Source organism: Anser brachyrhynchus (assembly GCF_964034855.1).
Source record: "Anser brachyrhynchus genome assembly, chromosome: 2".
Taxonomy (NCBI): Eukaryota; Metazoa; Chordata; class Aves; order Anseriformes; family Anatidae; genus Anser; species Anser brachyrhynchus.
In genome coordinates, this window is record NC_137695.1 from 149877601 (window position 1) to 149900578 (window position 22978).

Consider the following 22978-nt stretch of genomic DNA (forward strand, 5'->3'; position numbering starts at 1 on the left):
CACCTCCGTGCCATGCCAGAAGCTTCAGAAAGGGGACCGCAAAGCAGGCACGCACCTGGCAGCGCGCTGCTCTGCTGCTGGGGAAGGGGAAATGGTGCTCCTCACGAAATCTGACCTATTAGCTGAGAAATAAAGTGATTAGTCAATCAGCCTAGCACAGCCTGGTCTTTAATCATATTTAACAACAAATAAACAAACCCAACCCTCTTGACTACAAAAACCACATCCAGATTTACAGGTGCGGACGAAGGCGTTCTCGAGAGCAGTGGTTTCCAAAGCAAGGAGCTGAGAGGAACCAGCAGGCTCCCACCGCTTCTCCCCGAGGACAAGCACAGGAGCTGCACCCCAAATTTCATCTGCATGGGGGGACAGAGCTGCTGGGGAAGCTCCGGGGAAGCAGCCAGCAGCTCAGCTCGCCCACCAGAGAGACACCGAGTGAGGCTGCCACGTGCAGAAACCACTGACGGTGGGACCCGACCCCGCGCTCCGCTTCGATCCAAGTCAACAAGCCGTAAACGCCGCTCACCCGTGAGGATGTGGAAGTCACTCCAACCTTCCGGAAAAGAAAGAAAATAAAAAAAAAAAAAAAGATCGGAAAGGGTAATTAATTGAGCCTGCAGCTGTCTGCTCCCCATAGCGGGCGTCGCCAAGTTCACGCTGCCGCACGGGTGTTTTGTGCAAGAGCTGAGCAGGGGAAAGCGGCGCAAAAACCCAGACCAAGAGCTTGTTCTGCCCGTCCGCATCCACGCTCTCAGCCTGCTGCGTCTTTTGTGGGACTTGGCACAGGAGCACTGCTGCCTCTCCCACGCTGATTCTGCATTTCTGTTTATTACGGTGAACATTTTTTCTTCTTTTTGTTTCTCTTGTCAAGGTGAAGAATGAGGCACGCAGCTGCACACGAGTGAGACTCGCAGCGTTTTTATTTGCAGATAAGGGAGTTATTAGATCGAACCGAAGAGAAACAGAAGCAAAACCAGACGCTCAGGCTTTGATTACAGACACACATATATATATATTAATCTTTTTTGTGGCAGTTCACAAACCATCAAGCTCACCCAAACTGCTCGAGCAAGGCTGCAGCTACAGCTGAGCAGTGATGCCAACTGTGGGGACCAGCAAAGGCTGGAGGTCACTGGTCCAGACCCCGCGGTATCACTGCTGGGACAACACTGGCCATTTTTACAGCTTGTGTCGGTACGATTTCAGCTACACCAGTACAAACACACCTTCAGGTTATTTAGCCCTACAGCCGAACCAGCTCCCAGGTGCTGCGAATTGCGCGTTCGAGGTTTCCTACCCAGGGCCACGGACTCGGTCCACGGGGAGGCAGAAACAAAGCCCGGAGCCTCTACCACCAGAAAGTCCCATTTACTGCGGGACAGAAATAGAAGAGGGGAGGCTTTCAGTGGAAAATGTGGCGAGAATAGAAAGCAAGAGAGTAAAAGCCCTGTCAGCACATTTCATAGACAGTCTTTTTAATGAGGAGATAAACAGATAAAGCTTTCAATCCATGTATGGAGGGGGCTTTTTGGTTGATTTTTTTTTTTTTAATTTGAAAAGAAGCTAACCAAGCACACAGGATTCAATAGAAAACAAAGGCTGAACAAAACATTTTCTGACAAGGCCCAAACAACCTGAAAAATGTCGATTCTCGTGCCACAAAGAAACCGAGGGTTTCCCCGGCTCCCTACCTATCCCATTTATTTTCTTTAATTAGCTCCTCCTTTCGGATAGCTGGCTGGGTAACGAAGTTAACAAGTGTGCCCACAAAAAAACCAAAACACAACACAGCTGTGGGCAGGACCCTCAGCTCTGCTGCTACAGCGGGGAAGGGCAGAGGACAGACCTGGGAGCGGGCTCCCCTCTGCCTCCTCCGGGCAGTGCAGCCCGGCCACAGACGAGCAAATTGCTCCGCTGTTACCTTCACTGTCAACAGCTGGCATGGGGAAACAGGTTTAAGAGCATACAAAAACTCACCTGCTGTGTGGAGCCTTCAAATGAGCGATCGCCTTTACACTTGCAAGGCTAAAAAGTCAGAAGCGTCCAACGTAAGGCTCCACACCCTCTGTGCTACGCTCTCCTGGGTAACTTGTAATGCCTTGCAGTAAGGGATCTTCAAGGATAAATGACTTAGGGGCACTTCCAGCCCTTAAATCAATCAGAATCCACCTTGCAGGTACCACTGCATCTATAAATACTTGGTGTTATTCTACCCCCACCATTTTAAAAAACCTGCTACACTCAGATTTTCTAACTGCAAACCTACTGCATGCTCAGCCACCCTGACCAGTCCTCAGGGGCCGTTTCGTGGGGTAACATTCAAGACGTGCAACCGTCACAGTTCAGCGACCTGCGACCCAGGTGGCACCCGCCCTGCAGTTCAAAACACGCAGGTTTTTATTTTGAAGCAGTGAAGGCGGGCTGCAAACTGCCTCCTGCACACACAAATGCCAGAAAAGGAGAATTAAATCATTGCCTACGTGTCAGATGAAAACCAAGCCTAAAACCGACCGTGCTTGCTAAATTCGCAGCAGCTGGGCCAAAAGTACCCCGAGCCGTAACGGGGTCCCATGCAGAGCAGCGGCCGCAGCCCCGAGGAGCAGCCCTTCAGCTTGCCCGCACGCTCCCGCACCGCCGCAGCGGGACACGGGGCCTGCTCTCAGCCCCGCTGCACAAGGGCCTGACCCAGCTGCCGTCTGCCTGCGGGCCGCCTGCAGGAGAAGCCGGCAGCCTCCCTCGTTCAGCAGGCAGGCCATTTTGCCGCTGCTTCTGCCGAATGGAGATGCCGTGGTACGTGATCGTCTTTGTTGTATAGCGCAGTCCCAGTGCAGCCACCACCACTGTCCCTTTCATAGGATCACAGAATCATTAAGGCTGGAAAAGACCTTCAAGATCCTCTGGTCCAACCACCCCCCTGCCACCAATGTCACCCACTGAACCATGTCCCCAAGCACCACGTCCAACCTTTCCTTGAACACCCCCAGGGACGGTGACTCCACCACCTCCCTGGGCAAATAGCTAGTTAGAAATGTGTATTCTTCCCACACAACAGTGTAAGCGAACATTTCAGAGTTTGCTTTACAAATTCTCTCACTTGCTTCTATTTTGCAGAAGCAAGCTGGGCTGGACAACCAGAGCAGTACCGCTGCCCGTCACTCACCTTTCAGAGTCCTCTGAGATTTGAGCTGCCTCACCCAGAAGTTTGGGGCACAAAAGCTTTCCAGTCACACTAGGGAGATCTCGTTCCAGGAATTTCTATGTGAAAGTCTCAGTCTGAAGCGTGTAAGACATCAGATAAGATAACAGAGACACGGACTATTTCCCAAAAGCCTCTGAAAACACAAATTTCTACGTGAAATTCTCAGCCTGAAGCGTGTAAGACATCAGATAAGGTAACAGGGACGCGGACTATTTTCCAAAAGCCTCTTAAAATCCGCACGCTCCCTGAGCAGATGCAGAAGTTAATGCATGTAGCAGGGCTACAGCTGGACAGACGAGCTGCACCAGGGATTGCTCCCGGAGTCACGGAGCAAGCCCGGATAAACGGGGGACTGCACAATGACATACCCACAGCAAGGCCAACTAGGCAACTGCCTAGCACATCCCAACTCATTACAACGGTTGGCCAATCCTATGAACTTTGTCTCGTATCTTAACCCTAGATTTTGGAACAGACGCTGTGCTGCCTTTCCCTAACACCTTTTGTAATTTGAAAGCTGACTTTGGCACTGAGAAACCAGCGTATGCTGCTCATTACATTTTTGAAAAGGAATTCAACAGTTAAGCACTTTTTTTTTTTTACATTTCACTGGGTATTGCGTCTGGTCCAGAGCATTCACCTCGCACTCCCGTCAATAAAGGAATTTGCTAATGGACTTCGCTTCAGCCCCACTCGCTTTCACAGCATGTATCTACAGCAAAGGAGTTTCTCCACAGATGGCAAATTTCCAGCCTTTGCTTTCAGGCTGCTCATCATGAAAAATACAGATCTATTCTTTAAATATTACATGAATCTGAGCCATAACTCAGAGCCAGAAATAACTATCTTCTCCGGACAGCGTTCAGCAATGCAATCCCTTCTTCTCTGGCCAGCGAGCTGCCTTCAGCGCAGCCTGCCATGTCTCTCCTTTAATTGCCTGCTCCTTTGTTTCTTGTGGTTTGGCCTTTTCCCACCTTTCCCCTCGTCTCTCCCACTCCGTTTTTTTACAGGGCATTTACAGGGCTCAATCCCCAGTCTTTCAGCCCTGTGCACTCCGCTCAGAGCTTCCTCCTGGGGGAAGGAGCTCCCCCCGAAATAACTTTGTGATCAGCAGGAGCGCAGCATCCCCAATCCGGGAAACTGGTTTTTTTTTTTCAGTATTACCAAGCACGAACAAAGTAAGCAACTTGACACGGATGACTCAGACGAGCTCTTCTTTACAGACCTGTTCCGTCTTAAACATCTTGGACCACTTCCCTTTGTTGATGATGTTCAGGCATTACTTTAGGTGAAACCCTGCCAAAAAAAGGCAGGCTCGGAGCCTGCTCTAGCCCCGTTTCCCGAAGGCAGCAGACACGGTCCGACAGCCTGACCGTGGGGGCCTGCTCTCTGCTTAACCCCTTCTCCACACTGCTACTTTCAGCATGGGCTCAGGTCTTGTGGGTTCCTTCTGAAAAACAGCACAGATGAGGCTTTTCCCATCCATAACTCAGCTATTTGGTAACGCTAGTATCTTCTTTTTTTGATAAGCGTGCTCTTGCTTCGTTCACACTTTGTGTTGCTTCCCCTGCTTTACCAATGCCGCTAAAATCATCGCATCCCTCCCATTTTTGCACTCCTTCGCCGCCTCCACCAGGCTTGCACTATTCTGACCCTCACAGACACCACCGTGCCGTTACAGCTCCAGTCTGAGATCGTCCCCAAGCCAGATGTCGTTGCTCATCTCCTGAATCCACAACACACCCCATCATGATTTTTCTCCTCTAATAAACTAACCAGTCCTCCTGTCATCCACAGTATGAACCTATCTTTCTTCACAGCTTTTGCTGTGCCCAACAGGTAATTTTCAGTCGTCGCCTATCATACTGATGCTGTTATCTTGGTTATAAACCATGCTGCAAATAAAAAAGCTTTCCCTGGGTTCAATGCTGTACAACCTTGACTCAGTACAAGCCAAAATAGTTACGTTTTTTTAAGAATTATCCACCAAATAGATCAAAACCATTCCCAAATATTATTGCAAATGAAAATACTCCCAACTATTTCACAGAAAACACTCCCTGCCTGATCGCTCTGTTTGACTTTTTCAAGTATGTCTCACTAATAGCAGCGCTGATACCGGCATATGGAACAGACTGCCGAGTTTTAAAGTTGCCAACAAGTTTAAACAAACAAATTGTACAAATTAAAGTGCAAGGAAAAGTTTCTTCCCAGAAACAAATACCGACATTAGATACAAAATATGAAAACGCCAAGCCAATACAAACACCGAAGGAGACAAAACAAAACCGGGCAGGAATTCCATTTTGGCATAAACGGCAACAGTTTTTGTGCCTGGACCACAAAGCAGCAGTTCTCCACCTCTGAAAAACGAAATCTCTGCCCCTCCAGGTGTACAGGGAAGCGCCAGGCAAGGCAGGGAGGACGACCAAGAGCCGCAGCCCCTTTATTCCCTGTTTTCCCGTGATCCACCAGGTAGGTGCTCGCCAGATCTTTCCTGGTGGGGGTTTAATGGCTTCACACAGGGCAGACTGGCAGCTCCTGGGGGCAGCTCTCCGCAGCAACCACCACGCAGGCAGATTACAGGCTCCGCGCGTGGACAAGCCTTCGAGGCAAGCGCTGGAGAGCGCAACTTCAATGAGAGAGGCTCGCTTTGATGTGACCTATAGGATTAACTGTAATCCTGGTGTGACTAAATATGTTATTTGCGATCTTCGTTGCCCACGAAGGAAAATTTAATGACACCCCTACTTCTTTTCCTTCTTGCAAAAGCCTGTGCGCAAGATAGCAGCTTGCAATACGCTCGCTCTGCTTCACACTGACAGGTTACTTTTTCCCTTGTTTGGATGGACGCTGGAGCAAAACCTGAGCTGTCGAGAAATTAATAGAAGGGCCAGTGTCTCCTCCAAACAAAACACATTCCCTCATCCTCGGCTTCATGTGAACTGCTGCCACACACTTAAAAAGCGGCTCCATTTGCCTATGCAGGCAGAGCAGACAGAACGGAGCCCGCTCCTGCGCAGGGCCCTTTGAGTTACCTAACCTGAGCAGTTCAAATTAAAACACGCATAAGGAACGCAGCTCCGGCTCGGAGCACTGTCATTACATCTCCCTGCCAAAATGCAAAAGCTCTGCATGTGAACAGCGAGCTCTGGCCCAAGTAACCCACCCTGTGACAAAGCTGCTTCGAGAGCGTCCTGAATCCAGCACGGTTTTGTGAAGTTATTTTGTTTCTGGATGCAGACACTTCAGACTAACAGAAAATCAGGCCACTGGAAAAGACGCAGCAAGCACCAAGGCGCGTTACAAATAACCAAATCTTATCTCGTGACCTGTTCCATCAGAGGCCGCTTATCTCCGCGGCAGATCACGGCTGTAATCAAGGTTGCTCCATCGGGTTCTTCCTACCGTCCAGTCTAATATTACATCAGCAAGTCAAGCGAGGACACGGCCGTCTAACCTCCTCCTTAAATTCAGGCCTTGCAGAAGAGGAGCAGTTTCTCAGGGCTTTCTTCAGGCTCGTCGGGCTGCCACATTCACGTCGCCACCCGTAGCGCCCAAGTAGGCCCAAGCGTAGGCCCAAGTGACCCAGGACCAGGTTGTCTCAAAGACGCTCCCCATGGACAGTCAGAACACAATGGACTCCAGCTTCTTTAAACCTCTTCTGGCTGTATTTTATTTCCTGTAATTAACTTCCAGAAATCAAAGAAGAGCATGTCATTTATACATACACTGGCTTCACCTCAGCCTGAATGCCCCAAGTTGTCAAGTTTTGCTTGCAAACGGTGAAGTACTGGATGTGAAACTACCCACTTCAGGCAGCACAGCACCGTTATTAGTCAAAAGACACACAGATAGGTGAAAACAACAGGACCTCAGGAACACACAGACCCCTGAGCCCAGGCAGATACTTTACAACTTGATTGCTTTTCCTGTTCTACAGATTACCCCGAAGTCATTTATCCCAGTCCGCATTCCTTCAACTGCTTGCTCACGGTAAGTACCTGCTTACTTAGCTGCCCTCGGTCACGTAGGCAGCTTGCAAAGCTCCCTGCCCACGCTCCAAACAGCCTGGGAATAAAGCAGCTCCTTCTAAAGCTGACTTCCAGCAACACCACGCTCTGCCTCGTGGTAGGGAGAGAACTCACACGGAAGGTCTGACAGGCCACGAGATGGTTTAGCGGAGGAAAAGCAAAGCACCCAGCAAATAAAGGCTAAACCACCCCATAAAACATCTTCTGAACTCCTAAGAGGAAACCTTTGTGGGTATCAGAGGCTTAAAGAAATGGGAGATCAAGTACCTAAATAACTACGGAGCTGTGCGCTCTTGTCAAGCCCTGAGGGTTTGTTTCAGCCTTGCCTTTCAGCCCAGCTGCCCTCCTGCACCTCTCACAGCTCCAGGCAGACCCTGGGAAGGAACAGCACCCAAAGGGGTGCTCTGTTTAGTTGTTTAGGTTCCAACAGCTGCGCGGAAATTCAGCTAGGTAGCTGCTCCTATCAGAAGCTATGAGATTTCCTCGGCGTACATTAGTCTGTTATCTGTTAGAGTCAATAATGTGAAATTTGGCACTGTGTTTGCAGAAGGGAGCTGACTGTGCACAGGCCGCTCGCCAGTGCTTGCAGCGGTCTGAGCAGTGTAAAATACCAACCGCTGCCCGCTTCTGTCCCAGCAAGGCGCCCGAGGTAGGAAATCCCAGCACTCATCCCCTTGCTCTCGATGATTTGTTCATAGGCATGCAGAAATGCATATTTTTAATTACCATTACTTCTTTTTAAACCAGCCTCGTGCAGCCATTTTTGGCACGCATCCTTGAATAACCTGGACCTAAGAATTAAACTCACTTTCAGTTCTCGCTTGCTGTTACTCAACACCAAGTCCTGCTATTAGTCAGATGTAGGAACTTCATTTTTCATAGTAAGCAACCCTTCACTCCTCTTCAGGGCACTCTGCTGGCCACAAGCGGCTCCATAAAGACCACCGAAGGACAGAGGGCATGAAACCTTGGTACCAACGCACAGCACATCAGGCATTTTGTCAAGACTGAACCACAAGAGCTAGAGCAAAACCCCATTCCTTGTGCCCATTTGTCACTGCCTGCCTTTAAGTCTGTTGCAGCCTGTCAAGTATCTGGAAGCTCTTCCTGCCATCTGTTTCCTTCCTCCGAGGGTGCTGCAGTTTTCCATCACCGCTCTCTCGCCGAAAAGCCTTTATTGCTGTGAATCCGAAGAATTATGTTTTTAAATGCATTATGCATTTCGAACCTGCTTACACAGACTGTAACAACTGTCACTTGCTTGGACTGATAAAATTCACCCTGTTACCTGTCACCATCCCTACAGAACCACCAAAAAATCTGCATTTCCCCACCCTTTCTTTGTGAACCGTAACACCGAACGCAGCCAGTTAAATGGCACGAACGCACCAGGCTGCTTCCAGAAGGCAGTGGCCTGCCTGCTCCCCCAAAAAGCTGTCACGCCAATTACCAACCCAATTAACAGCAACTAAGCAAGGAGAGAGATTTGTAGAAAAACTTGAGTTTCAGCGCTGAGTGGTAGGTTTATTGTTGCCCTTTGAACACCGAAGTTTACAATAGATTGTTAAAGGGACCCTCCTGCACCACTGAGGTTCCTGCGGATGGGCATCTGCCTCCTCTCTGTACGTAAATATTGCCATTTCCCTCACTTCCTACGGAACGCAGCTAAGGCTTTCGCTGTCTCAGGAAGCAGGCTGTCCTAAATATTTAAGGATGCTTTTTGGGTTTTACAGCAAAGAGCCCTAACTGTACATAAACATCCACTTATAATCATAACAAAGCCTACTTTCTCCATAATGCAGGAGATGTATTGCAGAGTGAACTGTCCTTAGAACAACAAAAACAACCCAGCACCTCAAACTGTCTACTCTTGAAGAAATAATGAATTAAAAACCCAGGGTATTTAAACTGTTTACTTTCTGCAGCTACTAGTTTTGATAAACAAAAAATTGGGGATGGGCTGGCTTTTTAACATTCATTTGCCATTTTGTTTATACTGCAACCCTCTTGCAAAAAAAAAAGAAAAAAAAAGGAAGATGGGATTTCTCCAGGAAAACATTTTCATTTTAAACTTGTGGCCAAATGACTTGCAATGGAATATTAACATTAAAAATACCACTGCTAATTCAGAGGGAGCAGAAGCACTGTGCTGCTAATATCACGTTTGGAAGTAAATACTAAAAGTCTGCTTACTGTATACTTTGCAGTTGGACCTCCGAAAGCAAAGGGGAACCAAAAAAATGCCCCACGCCAGGTGTACCTGCTGTGTTTGAGAGTTTTGCTAATCCCGTCCTTATGTGATCTCACTGGAAAACACCAGGCCAATCTGACCTACATGTTTTAAATAACCTGCTGCTTCTACTTTACAGAGAAGCTGGTATTAAACCATTAAGCTAATAGTCAGAGCTGGCTACTCTGTTTGGGTTTTAATAAGATCTGGCTCCAGCTGATAAAGTACGGTGGGAAACAGCTTTGCGAATGGAAGCTTCCCATGAAAGCCTGGTCATGGTAAGACCAACTCAATCTCCCCTCTGAAAAAAAGGCCATAAAGCCAGCATTAAGCTGTTTTGCTCCATCTATTAAAAGATATCGATATCCGCCTGTATTCCTGCAGGTTCTGGGAGCAAAGGCATTTTCAGTGTAGGGATGTCTCCCAGACGGGTGTACACTTTGCTGTTCACATATGGAACATATAAGAGCTGAGCCTTACCCGTATCCCCTATGTTTTGAGCCCTGAGGAGCTCCTCAGCATGAAGGGCCATGCGAAATGCTACTTCCTGAAGCAAAATCAGCCACAAAACCACTCAGCACATCTTCTTCCAGAAAGCAAAAAGTGGCTGCAGGAGCCAGAGCTGAAATATTTGCAGTCGTGAAATTGTGCAAGAAAACTGGGAGGAGGCTTGGAAGTTACAAGCGTTGACAGAAAAAAAGCCCACGCGTCCTTCGTATTAACTCCAAACTGCCAGGACCCCCTTTTTCACCCTCCTAAGCTCCCCTCTGCGACAGGGCAGCGTCAGCCCAGCCACCAAATGAGCGGTGTCGGGATGGGAATGCTGCAGCACACAAGGTGAAGCCCGTTATTGATCTACGACTACGGGTCTGCCTGAAACCGCTGCTTCTGCTCGTTGAAAGGGCTCTGGTTGCTCTGTCCTCAAATTCCCTCCCATCTCCTACCTGGTCTTTCTCCAAAAGCAATACAGTTCTGGAAAGCAGTGCCTTAGGTGGTTCCCAAGGGCTCTGTTACCTGGCAGCTCCTCAACGCTGCATCTGACCAGGCCCGAACAGAGAGCACCACGCTGAACGCCAGGCCTTGCTTCATTCCCTCATTTTTACAGCAAAAGTTTGCCTGCCTACCATGACTGCAGCCAACTTCGATGCTAAAAGGGCACTACAATTTAAGAAGTCTAGATATCGTCTACTTTTCGAAGTAAACGTTGCGAGTACAAGCCCGGTAATGGTCTGTATTTCTGGAATCCCCCAAAGGCCTTCGAAAGTCCCCTCTGAAACAGCAAGCAAACAGCACAGCACTTAACTCCGTAAAGGTGGATTTACGCTGGGTTCAGCCGTTTGGGGTGAGTTATGCTGCCTGCACGACCCTAACCGTTGCTCGTTGCCTGTGTTTCCCTCGAGGAACATGATTAACGTTGAGTTAAAACCCTACCCCGAGCACCGGGGAGATAATTGAAACCCAGGCGGTCCCAAGACTATTCTCAAATTGAGGAGTTGCTAAACCAAACCGTACAGCTGCGGCAAGATATTTCTATTAATTACACTAACCAGCCACCAAGGGGCTCCTATCTGAGGGCACTTTTCCATGGATAATTCATGGCAGGTTTTGAATGATGGTCTCTAATACTCTGCGCGCTCTTCAAGGCCATGAAGAAGCTGTTACAGCTACTTCAGGCTCCCAGTACGAAAGCACACGGCTGCTTAACTCCCCAAAGAAACTGACCTCTCAAAGCGATTCCTTTGACAAACTGAGTGGCATTTCAAGGTTTATTTTCCACCAAAATACTCCCTCGTTACATCTTAGACTTGTCATCTTCCAATGAGGACACCTATTTAGCAAGTAACCTGACATTTCAGGCCAAATTGTCTGTACGTTTGTTTTAAAAATAGCTCAGTGTTCATCTGCTTTCTGCAGCGCCATCCGTATTTTAGGTCTTGATCACTTCGGGTTTTCCCCTGGCGGTTCTGCCCAGCAAAGCTTTTTGCAATTTCTCTGCACAAAACTACACAGAGTTTTCCACCGACACAGTGGGTAAATATGTCACCCTTACACGAGCAAATCGATTTAATTGACTGGCTACCAAGTTAATCAATTAGGTTAACGGTTGACCTACTTCAAGACAGGGAAAAGTATCTGGTACTTGCTTTCTAAAACCGGGCATGCAATAGGGCATCACCCCACCAACAGCCTGGAGAAAGCAGGCTGAAAGCTGAGGGCAGGCACAGCACTGGAAGGACGTCGGGCTGCACGGGACGCACAGGACTCCATTTCACCCTGAAGTATTTACATAGGCTTTGCACTCTTGGGGAAAGAGAGCAGCAGGCCGAAAGGCTCTCCATGAGGTACAGCTACCCACTCAACACACTTGAGCCTTTCCAACAGGGGCATCTCAAATAATCAAGGCTTCTCCCTTGAGGTTTTCTCTGAGCTCTTCAGAGGTTGTGTCTTGGGGTTTAACAAGCAGAGGGGAAAGGATGCAAACGTCGCAATTCCCTGCTGGATGTTCAAGCCTGCTTTGAAAACCTCTCTCAGAAAAGATAACTGCATGAGCTCCTGCAAACCTACCTCTCACCCTGCTGCCTCTGTGCCCTCATAAGCCATCTATCCTGCAGCAAGCTACGGCAGAGAGGGTTTATCTGCATTCACCCTCAGCTGCAGCCAGCAGTTATCTCACAGGACACCTTACTGAGAGCCCTTACTTCTGCCCAGAGATCAATTTATTGGACACAAATTTTCTAATCCTCTTTTTCCATCCAGCTGACGGCATTTTAGCAACACACTGTATTAACAGCTCCTTTGCACTGCTGTTCCAAAACGTGCATTACATCAGGGGAAAGGTGTTGGGCTCTCGTTGCTGACTTTTTGCTTTCGGGATGAAAAGCCTTACTGGGAGAAACGGTGCTTCATACAAACGTTGCAGGTTTAAACTCCACACCGGGCCAAGCAAAAGCAGCTTAGCTAAATCGATCTCCACTCAGCACTCGCTGCAGCTTCCCAGTCTGCAGTGTGGTTTCACGCCTGCATCGCTGGATTAAGGTAGTGACTACAGAGCAGAAAGCCTATTGAAGTATGTCGATGAAAGGCTCCTGTGGAAGCGCCACGCTCCTCAAAAAGACCTATTTGTACTGGAAGCTGAAGCTAGAGCAATCCTAATAAGTCTTTCCTTCAGCTATTCATCAGCCAACAGACTGGCACATTGATGGAGGCTGCACTGTTTACTGGTGAAAGGTGCTTTCTTCCCAGGCAGGCAATCTGAGCGTTGTAATTCCAGCCCGTATCAGACCGAGTGTAACACCATTTATAATTAACAAACCTGAAAAGCGGCAAATAATTCTAATTCTGAGAGGTAACTGAACAAACGATGTCAGATTTTTATGAAAAGGCGGTTGTGCCAGAGGCAATGCATCAACCAGCCCAGTTACATTAAACCTTCTTCTGAAGAAACGTTCACCTGCTCTCTATTAATTTCCTTATTTGTTATTTAAGGACTGACAGCGCTGGAAAATGTGTCATTCCCTGAGACAGATAGCTGTCCTGCCTCTGGGGGAAACGCCGCTAATGCAATGGAAAGAGATTTAAGGCTCGTGTGCTGTCAGCCCGGCTCTGCCCTGAGCAGCTGCTCAGAAACTCTGTGCAACCACCACGGGCTCTGGCTGCCGGAGACATTGCTCAGGAAACCACAGACTCGGCGGCACGGCCAGAAGTTCCCAAAAATGAAAAGCATCCCTCGACCCTCCGAAGAATGCGGGTAAACAGAGCGAAGGACGAACGAGGGGAAATAGAGGGAATAGCTGGTGCCGAGGCCAGCTTCTGAAGCACGCCTGCTGGCATCAGGCAGCCCTAGGCGATACGATGGAACAAGGACAGCTCTGCTTTGCAAGGTAAATTGGGACAATTCACCCGTGGTTCTCATAAATATTTACTCTGAACGCAGCCCAGCACATTTCATTCAGTATCTAATAAACGCAGAGAAAAATAAATTTGTTGTTTGTGTTCTTATTTGCTCCCAAGAGCATCTCTCTTCATCCCAGTTACGCAAAGCTAACAAAAATAAACGGCCATTTTGGCTGCCTGTTGTTTGATTTATTTTTTTCCCAACTTTTCTCGCCACTTTTCCCAAAAGCTGCCACTGGAAGACACTCGGGCTTGGGTGGCTTCAGCTGAATGCTTTCCCTTCAGTCCCAGTCCTCTCTGTGAGTTTTAGGGGCTTTTCACGTGATGTTATCACACAATTCAGCTCCCAGAGCCACCTAACCGGCACCGTTGTGTAAGGCCAGCAGCGGTCCTCGGTACGGATTCTTTTCCCCCTCCAACAAGAGCTATTTCAACAACCACAATGCCAGATGAAAGCTAAGAAGCAGAAAAACAAATGCTTGGGGGAACCTGCTTACGGGGGAGTCCAGCTACGAGCGCAGCCGGCGTAGCCTCCTGCCATTTCACTTCGCTGCCGTGTTCAGCGACAGCCCGTCTTCTCCCCGGCCGCAGGCGGGGCGCTGCCATCCCCTGCTGAACGGGAACTATGTGAGATCAGAGATCCCGGCTATTGGGTTGCAGATTAAGCATCGCTTCCTAATCCTTTTCAGTCAAACTGACCGCCTTGTTGCTTTTCTAGCCTTTCTCATGTCTGGATTTGTTTCCTGGCACGTACCTATTCCTAGCTCGGAGGTGTGAAGAAAACCGGGTTTGATATCTTGAAAGCAGCATGCCAGTGCTTCTCAGCCTTTCCCCGACCCCTCTATCTCAAAAGCAGGAGCACTGCTGGTCGAGTGCCATCCCGGCCAGCTGGCCCTCTCGGCACTCTTTACAACTGCCTAATATCTTTGTGTGACCTTCACAGCGCCGACCGAGCGCGGAGAGGACCAGGCGCGAGCAACCCAAGGAAGAGCACTAAAAATATCCCGAACTTGCACCAGTCACAGGACCACGGCCCTGCTGAGAGCACGAGTCTCTGCTCACGTCGAGCCGTAGCTCTGCTCTTCCAGCTCAAAGGAATCAGTGTATCCAGCAAGATCAAAACTCTTTCATTTGGGTTAGTTTAAAATAGCAGGGAAGAAAAACTCCGGAGCAGCTCTACTGCTGGTTTTTTGTCCCATGACCAAATCAGAGCGTCAGGAGGAGGCTCACGGATCCCGAGCAGCGGTGGCACAATTCAGTCTCTCCTGGTGCCAAGCGCCACCGCACCAAAGCTCTGCCACGGTGGGTCATGCTCCCGTGACTGACCCAAACCCAGGCTTCCTCTCACCAGTTTGGCAGAAGGCAAGTACTGGCTCCATCCTTACTTTGGGAAGACGCTCCCTGCAGATATGAAAACCAAGCCCTGCAGCCTCAGTACTGGGGTAGGCGATACCCAGAGCCACTGGAAACGGCACCCTGGTGGATTCGGCGATTTAATTCCCATCTGGTTGAAATAAAACGCGACATTTAGGATGGATGGGGGCTAAAAGGAACTACAGGAAAAAAAAAATGATAAGTTTCTATCCCAGACAAGGTTTCAGGAATGAAAGGGCGAGCAAAACATCTAAGATAGGAAGATGATAAATGGATACGAAACACAGCATGAAAACTAACTCCTCTGCTAATGCGAATGTTCCCCTGCAAATGAAATCCTTTCACCACTGGGAGAAAAGTTGGTTAAATAGGAAAAACAGCTGCATTCGTCCCTCAGCTTTAAAACAGCTCTGCAGAAATGCCTGTGCATTTCCCAGGCACACAAGACTTCAGCGCTCTTTTAATAACCTGCAACAAAGCCTCCTGGTCTGCCAGTGTCCTGTGGGCAGGCGGTGCGGGGGAAAAGGGGCGTTCAGTGGAAATCCCATTTTTTCCCCATGTCTCTCAGCAGCTGGTGCTGTGGGAGGGCTGGGGGCAGCTGCTGAAAGCCACAAACAGACAACAGCTGTTTGGCCATATGCTCGATGGGATCCATAGGGTTAAATTTTGTCACCACCCGAAACTTCTCCCCACGGAGGCACCTGGCCCCAGGGCAGCACCCACCTCTCTGCCTGCAGCATTGCTGCTTTGGGGAGCTGGGAAAAGGCAGCAGCATCCTCAAGGTTCATATCTTTGTTCTTTCCAGGATTTTGTTTGGAAGGCAAAGGCAAGGAAAAGCTCAGATGGCAGCGGAAGCCCATCAGAAGGCGTACTGAAGCGCTCACGTGGTGCTGAAAGCTGTCACTCCATCACGTTTCTCTTGTGCACGCACCGACGCAACACCGCGCTCGGCAGTCCCGTTTCAGGCTGACAAATGGAAGCAGGTTCCTGCGCTCGGTGACAGTTGGCTTCGAACACAAGTGATGCTTTCTCCATCTCTCTCTGCGGGGCTGTGAAAGGTGCTGAGCCCCGGAGCACCGGGCTGTGCCAGCTCACACTCGCGTAGCACAGCCAAGACCTACACACCCCACTGCAACTGAATTTGGGGGTTTTGACCAGCACCCCCCTCCCTCGGGAGGCTGGCTGTGACCTTCCCCTGCCTGCCACCACCGTCCACAACACTAACGTGTCCGTGGAAGCATTAATTTCACGGCTGAGGCACACAAAGGAAGCGGCTCTCTTCTGGAAACAGGCTCCTCGAGAGGAGTCGAGGGTGACCACAAACCTTAGCAGCCTCACAGCAAAGCACAAAGCACAGCCTCGGCCTGGCCTCGCCATCAACCATGAAGAAAAACAAGGAGGCACTTTGGGGGAATCCTCTCAGACTGGGGTCAGACAGACCGACCCACCGGGTACACAAATAGAGCAGTGCACGGAGCCTTACAGGGGCAGAATGTTGTGTGTTTTTTTTTAAAATTGTGAACTTTAATCCTCCTCACATCCCTCCAGCCCTGTTGAAAGAAAAGCTTGTTTGTGGCTGTTTCCCAGAGCAGTCGACGACGCAGCCGCCCTCCTCCACCTTCCCCTTTGCCACGGGGCCGGGGCAGGGCAGGCAGAGCTGCTGCCGTGGCACAGCACATCTGGGGATGGTCACTTACCGTCTCCAAAATTTGCTTCCTGCACCTAACGCCAGGAATGCATCCCTCTCATCACGCAGCAGCCACGCGAGATTTAATGCAGACACACCACACACCTGAAAATAAGTCGCTGAAAGACACGGATCAATTATTTAAACGACCAGTGTATCTCTTTCCCCATCGACAGCAATCCCATGAACGCCCTCCTCTGATACGAGCCCTGATCATATAACCAAGTAGCAGCTTTCTGGAGCACAGAGCAGGAACGAACTCTTACTTTTCCCCAAAACTAGATCCAACACAAACACAAAAAAAATGCAGCCTCCCATCCATCGGAAAGCAAGAGACACAACCGGAGCGGTGAGGAGCACCGACAAAACCAACCATCGCACATCGACAAGGGATGCTATTTCTGGTAGAAGCCTGGGCCCCTCGTTTCCTTTGACTGATGATGATAATAGTACTTGGCAACGGAACCAGGACTAGAACAAAAACAAGAGCAAAATGTTTACACAGAGAATTTACAGCACGTTTCAGAGCCTCTGCAGATGCTGACTTCGCTACACCCTTCACCGAGCCAGCAGCATCCCTACCACCACCGAGAAGCCCGGCCCCAGGAAGGGTCACGCCGAAGCAGGGCTAGGGATGAGCAGGTGAAGCCACACCGTAGATTTCCACCCCACTAAGGCAGCTCCCTCTTGCTGTTCCCATCTTCCCACAGAAAACGACAAGCGCAGCGGGCAGATTTGGGCGACCATTTTTCCCGTTACCCCAACGCCGCCGCCGTAGCGAACAAACGCCGCTTTGCTCAGAGCATCCTCCCCGCTGACAAGCCACAGGGACGCTGCAGCAGAGCGCAGGAGCCAGGATGGCGAACCCCCAGGGAGAAGGCAAGCGAGCTCGTGTTCCTCAGGTGCCCCAAGGGAGCACTTCAAGTTGGTGCGGGGAGATGTTTTCACTCGCTAAATCTGGCCGGGAGAATCGTTCATAACAACACCCGTGCAAAACTGTCAGTCCCCAAATTAACGTCTGGGTGCTGTAAATGAACAGACAAAGTCACGCGTGCTACAGCATAAGGTGGGGTCCTCCCGCAGCACGCGTGTTGGCTGGGAAAGAACAAGGAGAGCTTTGTAGAAATCCCTGACTTACACGCGCACTCCTTCCCTCGCCGCTAGTATTTTGCACGACGTGCTGCGTTAGCAAGCCAAACAGAACACGCAGTTCTGGAATAAACACCAGGGCTACTTATTCGGGTGCTTTCTCCATTTTGGGTGTAAACACATCCGCAAGAAACTGATCAGATGAGAACTATTCGGGCTCATATGCCTTCTTCCCCTGTCGCAGTGAAGCTGCAGGTGTCCAGCGTGAATTATTTTACCAAACCCCCATTTTAAATAAAGCCAATGGTGCCAAATCTGTTCCTCTCTAACCGTGCACTCTACAGGTATTTATTTTTCCCAAAGCCACGTTCTTAATTAAGCATAACTTCTTACTTTTTGGAAAGTAAATCAAAGGTAGTGGAATTCAGTGCTCTAAGTGCACAGACCAGGCATGCTCACTGTCCCCTCAGGAGCAGAGAGCCACCTTCTAAATGTAAGCCAGGCAACACGACAAAGAATATTGAGATAAATTAACCCTTAGAAATCAAACCCTGCTAGTCTGTAGGAATTCAACAAGATGGCCAGATATCAGAGCTTTAGTATAAATATCAGAAATTTAGTATTTACATTTAAGTTAGCTTAAATTTATTTAAACCAAAATATAGGTTTATATTTTAAATTATTACTCGCCACTGTGGTGCTGTATTTAAAGGAGCTGGGAGCCGCTTAACTCTCCAGCAGCCTCGCGGGAGGTTACACGTGTGACTGAGGACGGCTGCTATCAGCCCTCTGATTGCACACACATGCATTTGGGGGAAATCGAGGCTGAGCTTCTTGCAGATAGGCAAGGATTTTCTCCGGGCTGTTCATGAAGTTAAGCAAGTCAAGGGCGATGCTTTCACGGAGGCCACACAGCCTATTTTAATCCTATCCTACCTAGAAGCCAGCACTATTTCCTTACAGTTGGTCAGCATCAACAGGATGCAGCTTTCTGCTACTAAATGCAGGTTACCTATAGCTGCAGGACATCTTCCAGAGCACGTTTCGTGCCATTTAAGCACCACCATGCAGATTAATGCACTCTGTGTTTTCCATTGTTAAACCATTTCTCAACAGCTTCCCTCCTGGGAGTTCATTTTCCTCTCGAAAAAGAGTCGCAAGAAAATAAAATGCCCTCTCAGAATTAAACACTTCTACAGGGATATTCAATAATTAAACCGTAAAACAGGAGACCCCCTCTATTCAGCACCCCCTTCCCCTCTTTCAATGCATCAGTTTCTGAAAATATTTCTCTCCCCTCTCACTAGTTAACTGAAAAATGTCTTTTTTTTTTCTTGGTGCACTATTACTGGAAGAGTTACAAGTTATATTAATGGTTATCAAGTGTACCTTTTTATGGTAGCACAACACCAGTTCCAAATTCCAGAATTAATGCCGCTATTAGACACATGCTTGGCTTAAGACTTTAATGAGAAAATGTAAGCTTGCAAGGGGCTTTCTATTTGGGGCACGGGTGACTAATTATGTATTCAGATGCTGCTTGATGCAGTATCTGCTCCATTCCCATTTTGTTTCTGTGGGAAAGACTCAGAAGACTTTGGAAGAAAATTTTCCTGACCATGGACCAGAACCTCACGATGCAGTATTTTAAAAGGAAAATTCAATCTGACAGCTGGAGCAACATAAACTGATCTGCGTCTTGGCAGAGAAGTCAAAACATTTCTGTTAGCAACGCGTGAAAATGGATAACGACGGCGAAAGCTGATCCACGCCATAATCCCCCCTCTCCTGTTTGATGCTGTGCTACTGCGGTACCTCAGCTTTGTTTTAGTTGCGAGGAAGTTTATATAAAGAGCAGCAACTTAAAAATCAGTTACCCAAACCCCAAGGTTTCCTTTTATCCTCCTGATATATCAAGGATTTGAGATCCTGAAAAATACTGGAGGGAAAAAAAAATGGTGGAAGAAGGAAAGAAGGCCCAGTTCTACAGGAACTAAGAAATTAACTTGAATTTATAACAAAGTGGAAGGACTGAATATTCCTTTTACACTCCTAGGAAGCCTCCAAAATAAGCCCCCCAATTTGGTTTCTTTGGCATACAGTCTGACAACAAAGAGACCTGGGTCCGTTCAGCCTTGAGAAGAGAAGACTGAGAGGGGATCTTATCAATGTGAATAAATACCTGAGGTGTGGGAGACAGAGGGATTTGCCCAACCTCTTTTCAGTCGTTTGTGGGGACAGGACAAGGGGCAGTGGCCACAAGATAGAGCACAGGAAGCTCCGCACCAACATGCGAAAGAACTTCTTCACGGTGAGGGTGACGGAGCGCTGGGACAGGCTGCCCAGGGAGGCTGTGGGGTCTCCTTCTCTGGAGATATTCAAGGCCCGTCTGGACGCCCACCTGGGCAGCCTGCTCTAGGGAACCTGCTCTGGCAGGGGGGTTGGACCCGGTGATCTCTGGAGGTCCCTTCCAGCCCCTACAATTCGGTGATTCTGTGAAAGGTGTCGGAGACTTCAGAAACCCATTCTTGGTTGTCCGACCGCTGGCTGAAGCTAAAAGCAGACACCTGTTATACCTATGTGGGTGTACAAATATAGCAAATACACATTTATGCAGGGACTTGTCTCTGGAAAAATGTAAGCTAAACATGTCTGTTACAGGTTACTTCACTGCAAATATGAACTGCAATGCACTCCTGTAATTAAATGGGTAAGGCAAAATAAACAACCCACTGAATTCTTTACGAAATCTGCTACCATTAAAGTCAAATCTCTGTTAGCCCCTGTTTCTTCCACACCCACACGAGGTTTTATGAACTTCTTGACTTCCCTTTTCGTCTCCCTGTTGAAGATGTTGATTGTTTGCAGCATCTACTGTTGGGTGAACGCAGGGATGGGGAAGTCAAAACAACTTGTGCGCTCTTGATTACAGAGTTACAGATGTACATTTTGTTTCCACAAAGACTAAATTACAGCATTTCCACCAGAACTGAAGAAACAGGATGTCGGATTTGACATCAAGGCTTCTTCGTGGGCTGTCATTTATCTCTAAAAACGGCACCAGCAAACACGGGTGTGGTGCCAAGGCGCTGCCCCCAAGGGGTCACTTATTAGGGCCATCACTGGGGTGCAGCGCTCCACATCCTCTGGTGACGGTGCTTCGTCCAGGAAAGGGCAGTTTTGTTCTTGATTTTTAAACCTTTTACTCCAGTTTGGTCATTTTTTAAAAACTCATGAAAACCAGTTGAGACAGACCTGCTTTTGAAGCCACATGAACTGCAGTGAATGTGAAGTCATGACCTTGTTGTTGAACTTGCCCATTTTCAGTACAGATGGGACTGCCTGAAGTCAAACGCTTCAGACACTAAGTCACTGCCTACTCCCAGGTCTCCTCTCTTCTAATTAAATCAAGATAATAATGTAAAACACGCCAACCCCAACCTGAATTTTCTTCTTCTTTCAGGTACTGGGGAGGAAGTTTATGCTCCATGGTGACACCTGCAATGAGATTGCTGCCACCTTGAATTCATTCACATTTCATCAGGAAATTTATTTGAAACTTGCTTCCTATATTTTTCAGGCACTGAAAGACCTAAAGCCCTCCTCCCTGCCTTCCCCTACCCCTCAGGCACCGTAAAGGCCGCAGGTACATTCATTTTGGATGCAAGACGCTCATGTCATCCCTTGGCACGCGTCCCCAGGTCAGCTGTATGCTGCTGCTTCCTTCCTCTTAGGAGAATAAGGAAATACTGCCCGTGTCTCTTCCTCCTCTCATTTTTAGCTACTCTTTCACAATTAAGCACAACCCCATGACATTTAAAAATAAGTGTTCGACCATCATTCTTCTCTTCCTCTGACTGCACGAAATTTTAGGTTACGAGGTTTTCCTGTGCCTGAAGTGCTGATATTTAGGGGACTACAGATATTTTTACAAGACAAAGGTATACTCTAATTGATATTTAAACACAGATTCATCTTTTACCAGTTATTAAGAAACACCGAGCACTGCTATTTAAATAGATAGCATTCCACTACCAAGAAAATATGATTTAAAATGTATGCTAGAGAAAAGGATCCAACATGTTACTACAAAAAGGCAACAATGGAAAAAATAAAGCTCTGCAAAATGCCCCTTTTCAAAGGGAGATCGCGCTGAATATGATGCAAATTATTTGGGAAAATATGCAGATATCAGAAAGGAGGAGGTAGGACTTTTAACAGTGCCAGAGAAGACTTATAGGAAGGGGTAAATAAAGTTATTCTTTGCCAAGTGAGATAAAATTGCTTAAAAAAAAAATCTGGCATCTGGTGCCAGTTTAAGGCTATTTAGACACTACAGGATTCTCCTTTTTGTCTTAACTTGGTCTGTATTAGAGACCACACAAACATTCTTCTGCTAGCAGCATTTGTTTTTTAAAGTTATTATTAGACACGAAGATCTAAAGCAGATCTGTTCTCTGCTACATTCATAGCCCAGATGTGGATATTGTGAGCACTCCGCATGAAGAATCAAAGCCAAGATTCCAAAGTCCCGTACAAGAGGACCCACAGGAGATGAAAAGAAGGCTGTCTTCAGCATTTCCATCCTACAAGCTATTTAGGGGACTGACTTCATCCTTGTTTGTTCTCAAGTAGCACAGATGTGCTGTATCAATTCATAGAGTTGGAAGACTATGAGAAGAAATAAAGAAAAAAAAATCAATTTTGCACCCAAAGTTTCAGCAATGCAACTATTGAACTGACAGGCTTTGCTGCCTTATCATCAGGGCAGAATATTTACTTCTGGAAATACTTACATTTTGTCTGACCCTCGAGTGTGAAGAGATTCTGAAGCCAACCACAACAAAAATCTATAGCTGGAAAAACATTTATTTTGTCCTTGTTCTGAGCTGCTCTGAACTGCAGAAACAAATGCTGTCTAAATTAGAAGCAAGCCCTTGTTTTGGCCTGCACGTTAAGATATCATGCACAAGATATCAGTTTTATATATATTTTTCCATTTTATTATTTTTAAATCAAGTGCTGTCACTTTTAAGCAACGCTTCCTACCTTCAGGAGGCAGAGAAGATAAAAATTTAAACCAAAATCAAATAACTTTTGTAAGAGTGCAGATACTTGCAGGTCCATAAAATCGACTTGCTGAGCCATAACACAACTTTCAAGTGTGCCAAGAAGGAGGGTGTAGTAAAATTCCTTTTTATGTTGCATTAAATTTGCAACACTTTCTGCCGATAATGTTTATAGGAAAATACTTTACAAACCAACCAACACATTTCCCTTTCCTACGATTTTTCCTTTACCTACCACACTTCTACACCCCTTGCGCACACAAAAGTTACATTTGGCACCAGCTGGAGAACATAAAACATGCAAGCATGAAGATGAAAATGCGTGAGGAATTCTGGAATTTGCATTGGGATGTCCCTGAACACCAGGATGCTGCCCCAGAAGCCATCCTGATTCACTGAGTC

General features: G+C 47.8%; 1 protein-coding gene across 25 annotated transcripts in view; it reads right to left on the reverse strand.

Moving 5' to 3' along the window:
* MTSS1 (MTSS I-BAR domain containing 1) overlaps positions 1-22978 on the reverse strand; it is a 125309-nt gene that overhangs the window by 63052 nt on the left and 39279 nt on the right. For 12 of the 25 annotated variants that reach the window (XM_080580782.1, XM_080580779.1, XM_080580797.1 and 9 more), the window contains exon 4: positions 527-553. The exons of 12 other annotated variants lie outside the window; for them this stretch is intronic. In XM_080580782.1, coding sequence (XP_080436908.1) covers positions 527-553 — 27 coding nt within the window. Of the gene's footprint in view, positions 1-526; positions 554-1977; positions 2002-22978 lie in introns of those variants that run through there. One more of the 25 variants, XM_080580789.1, reaches the window with a different exon arrangement.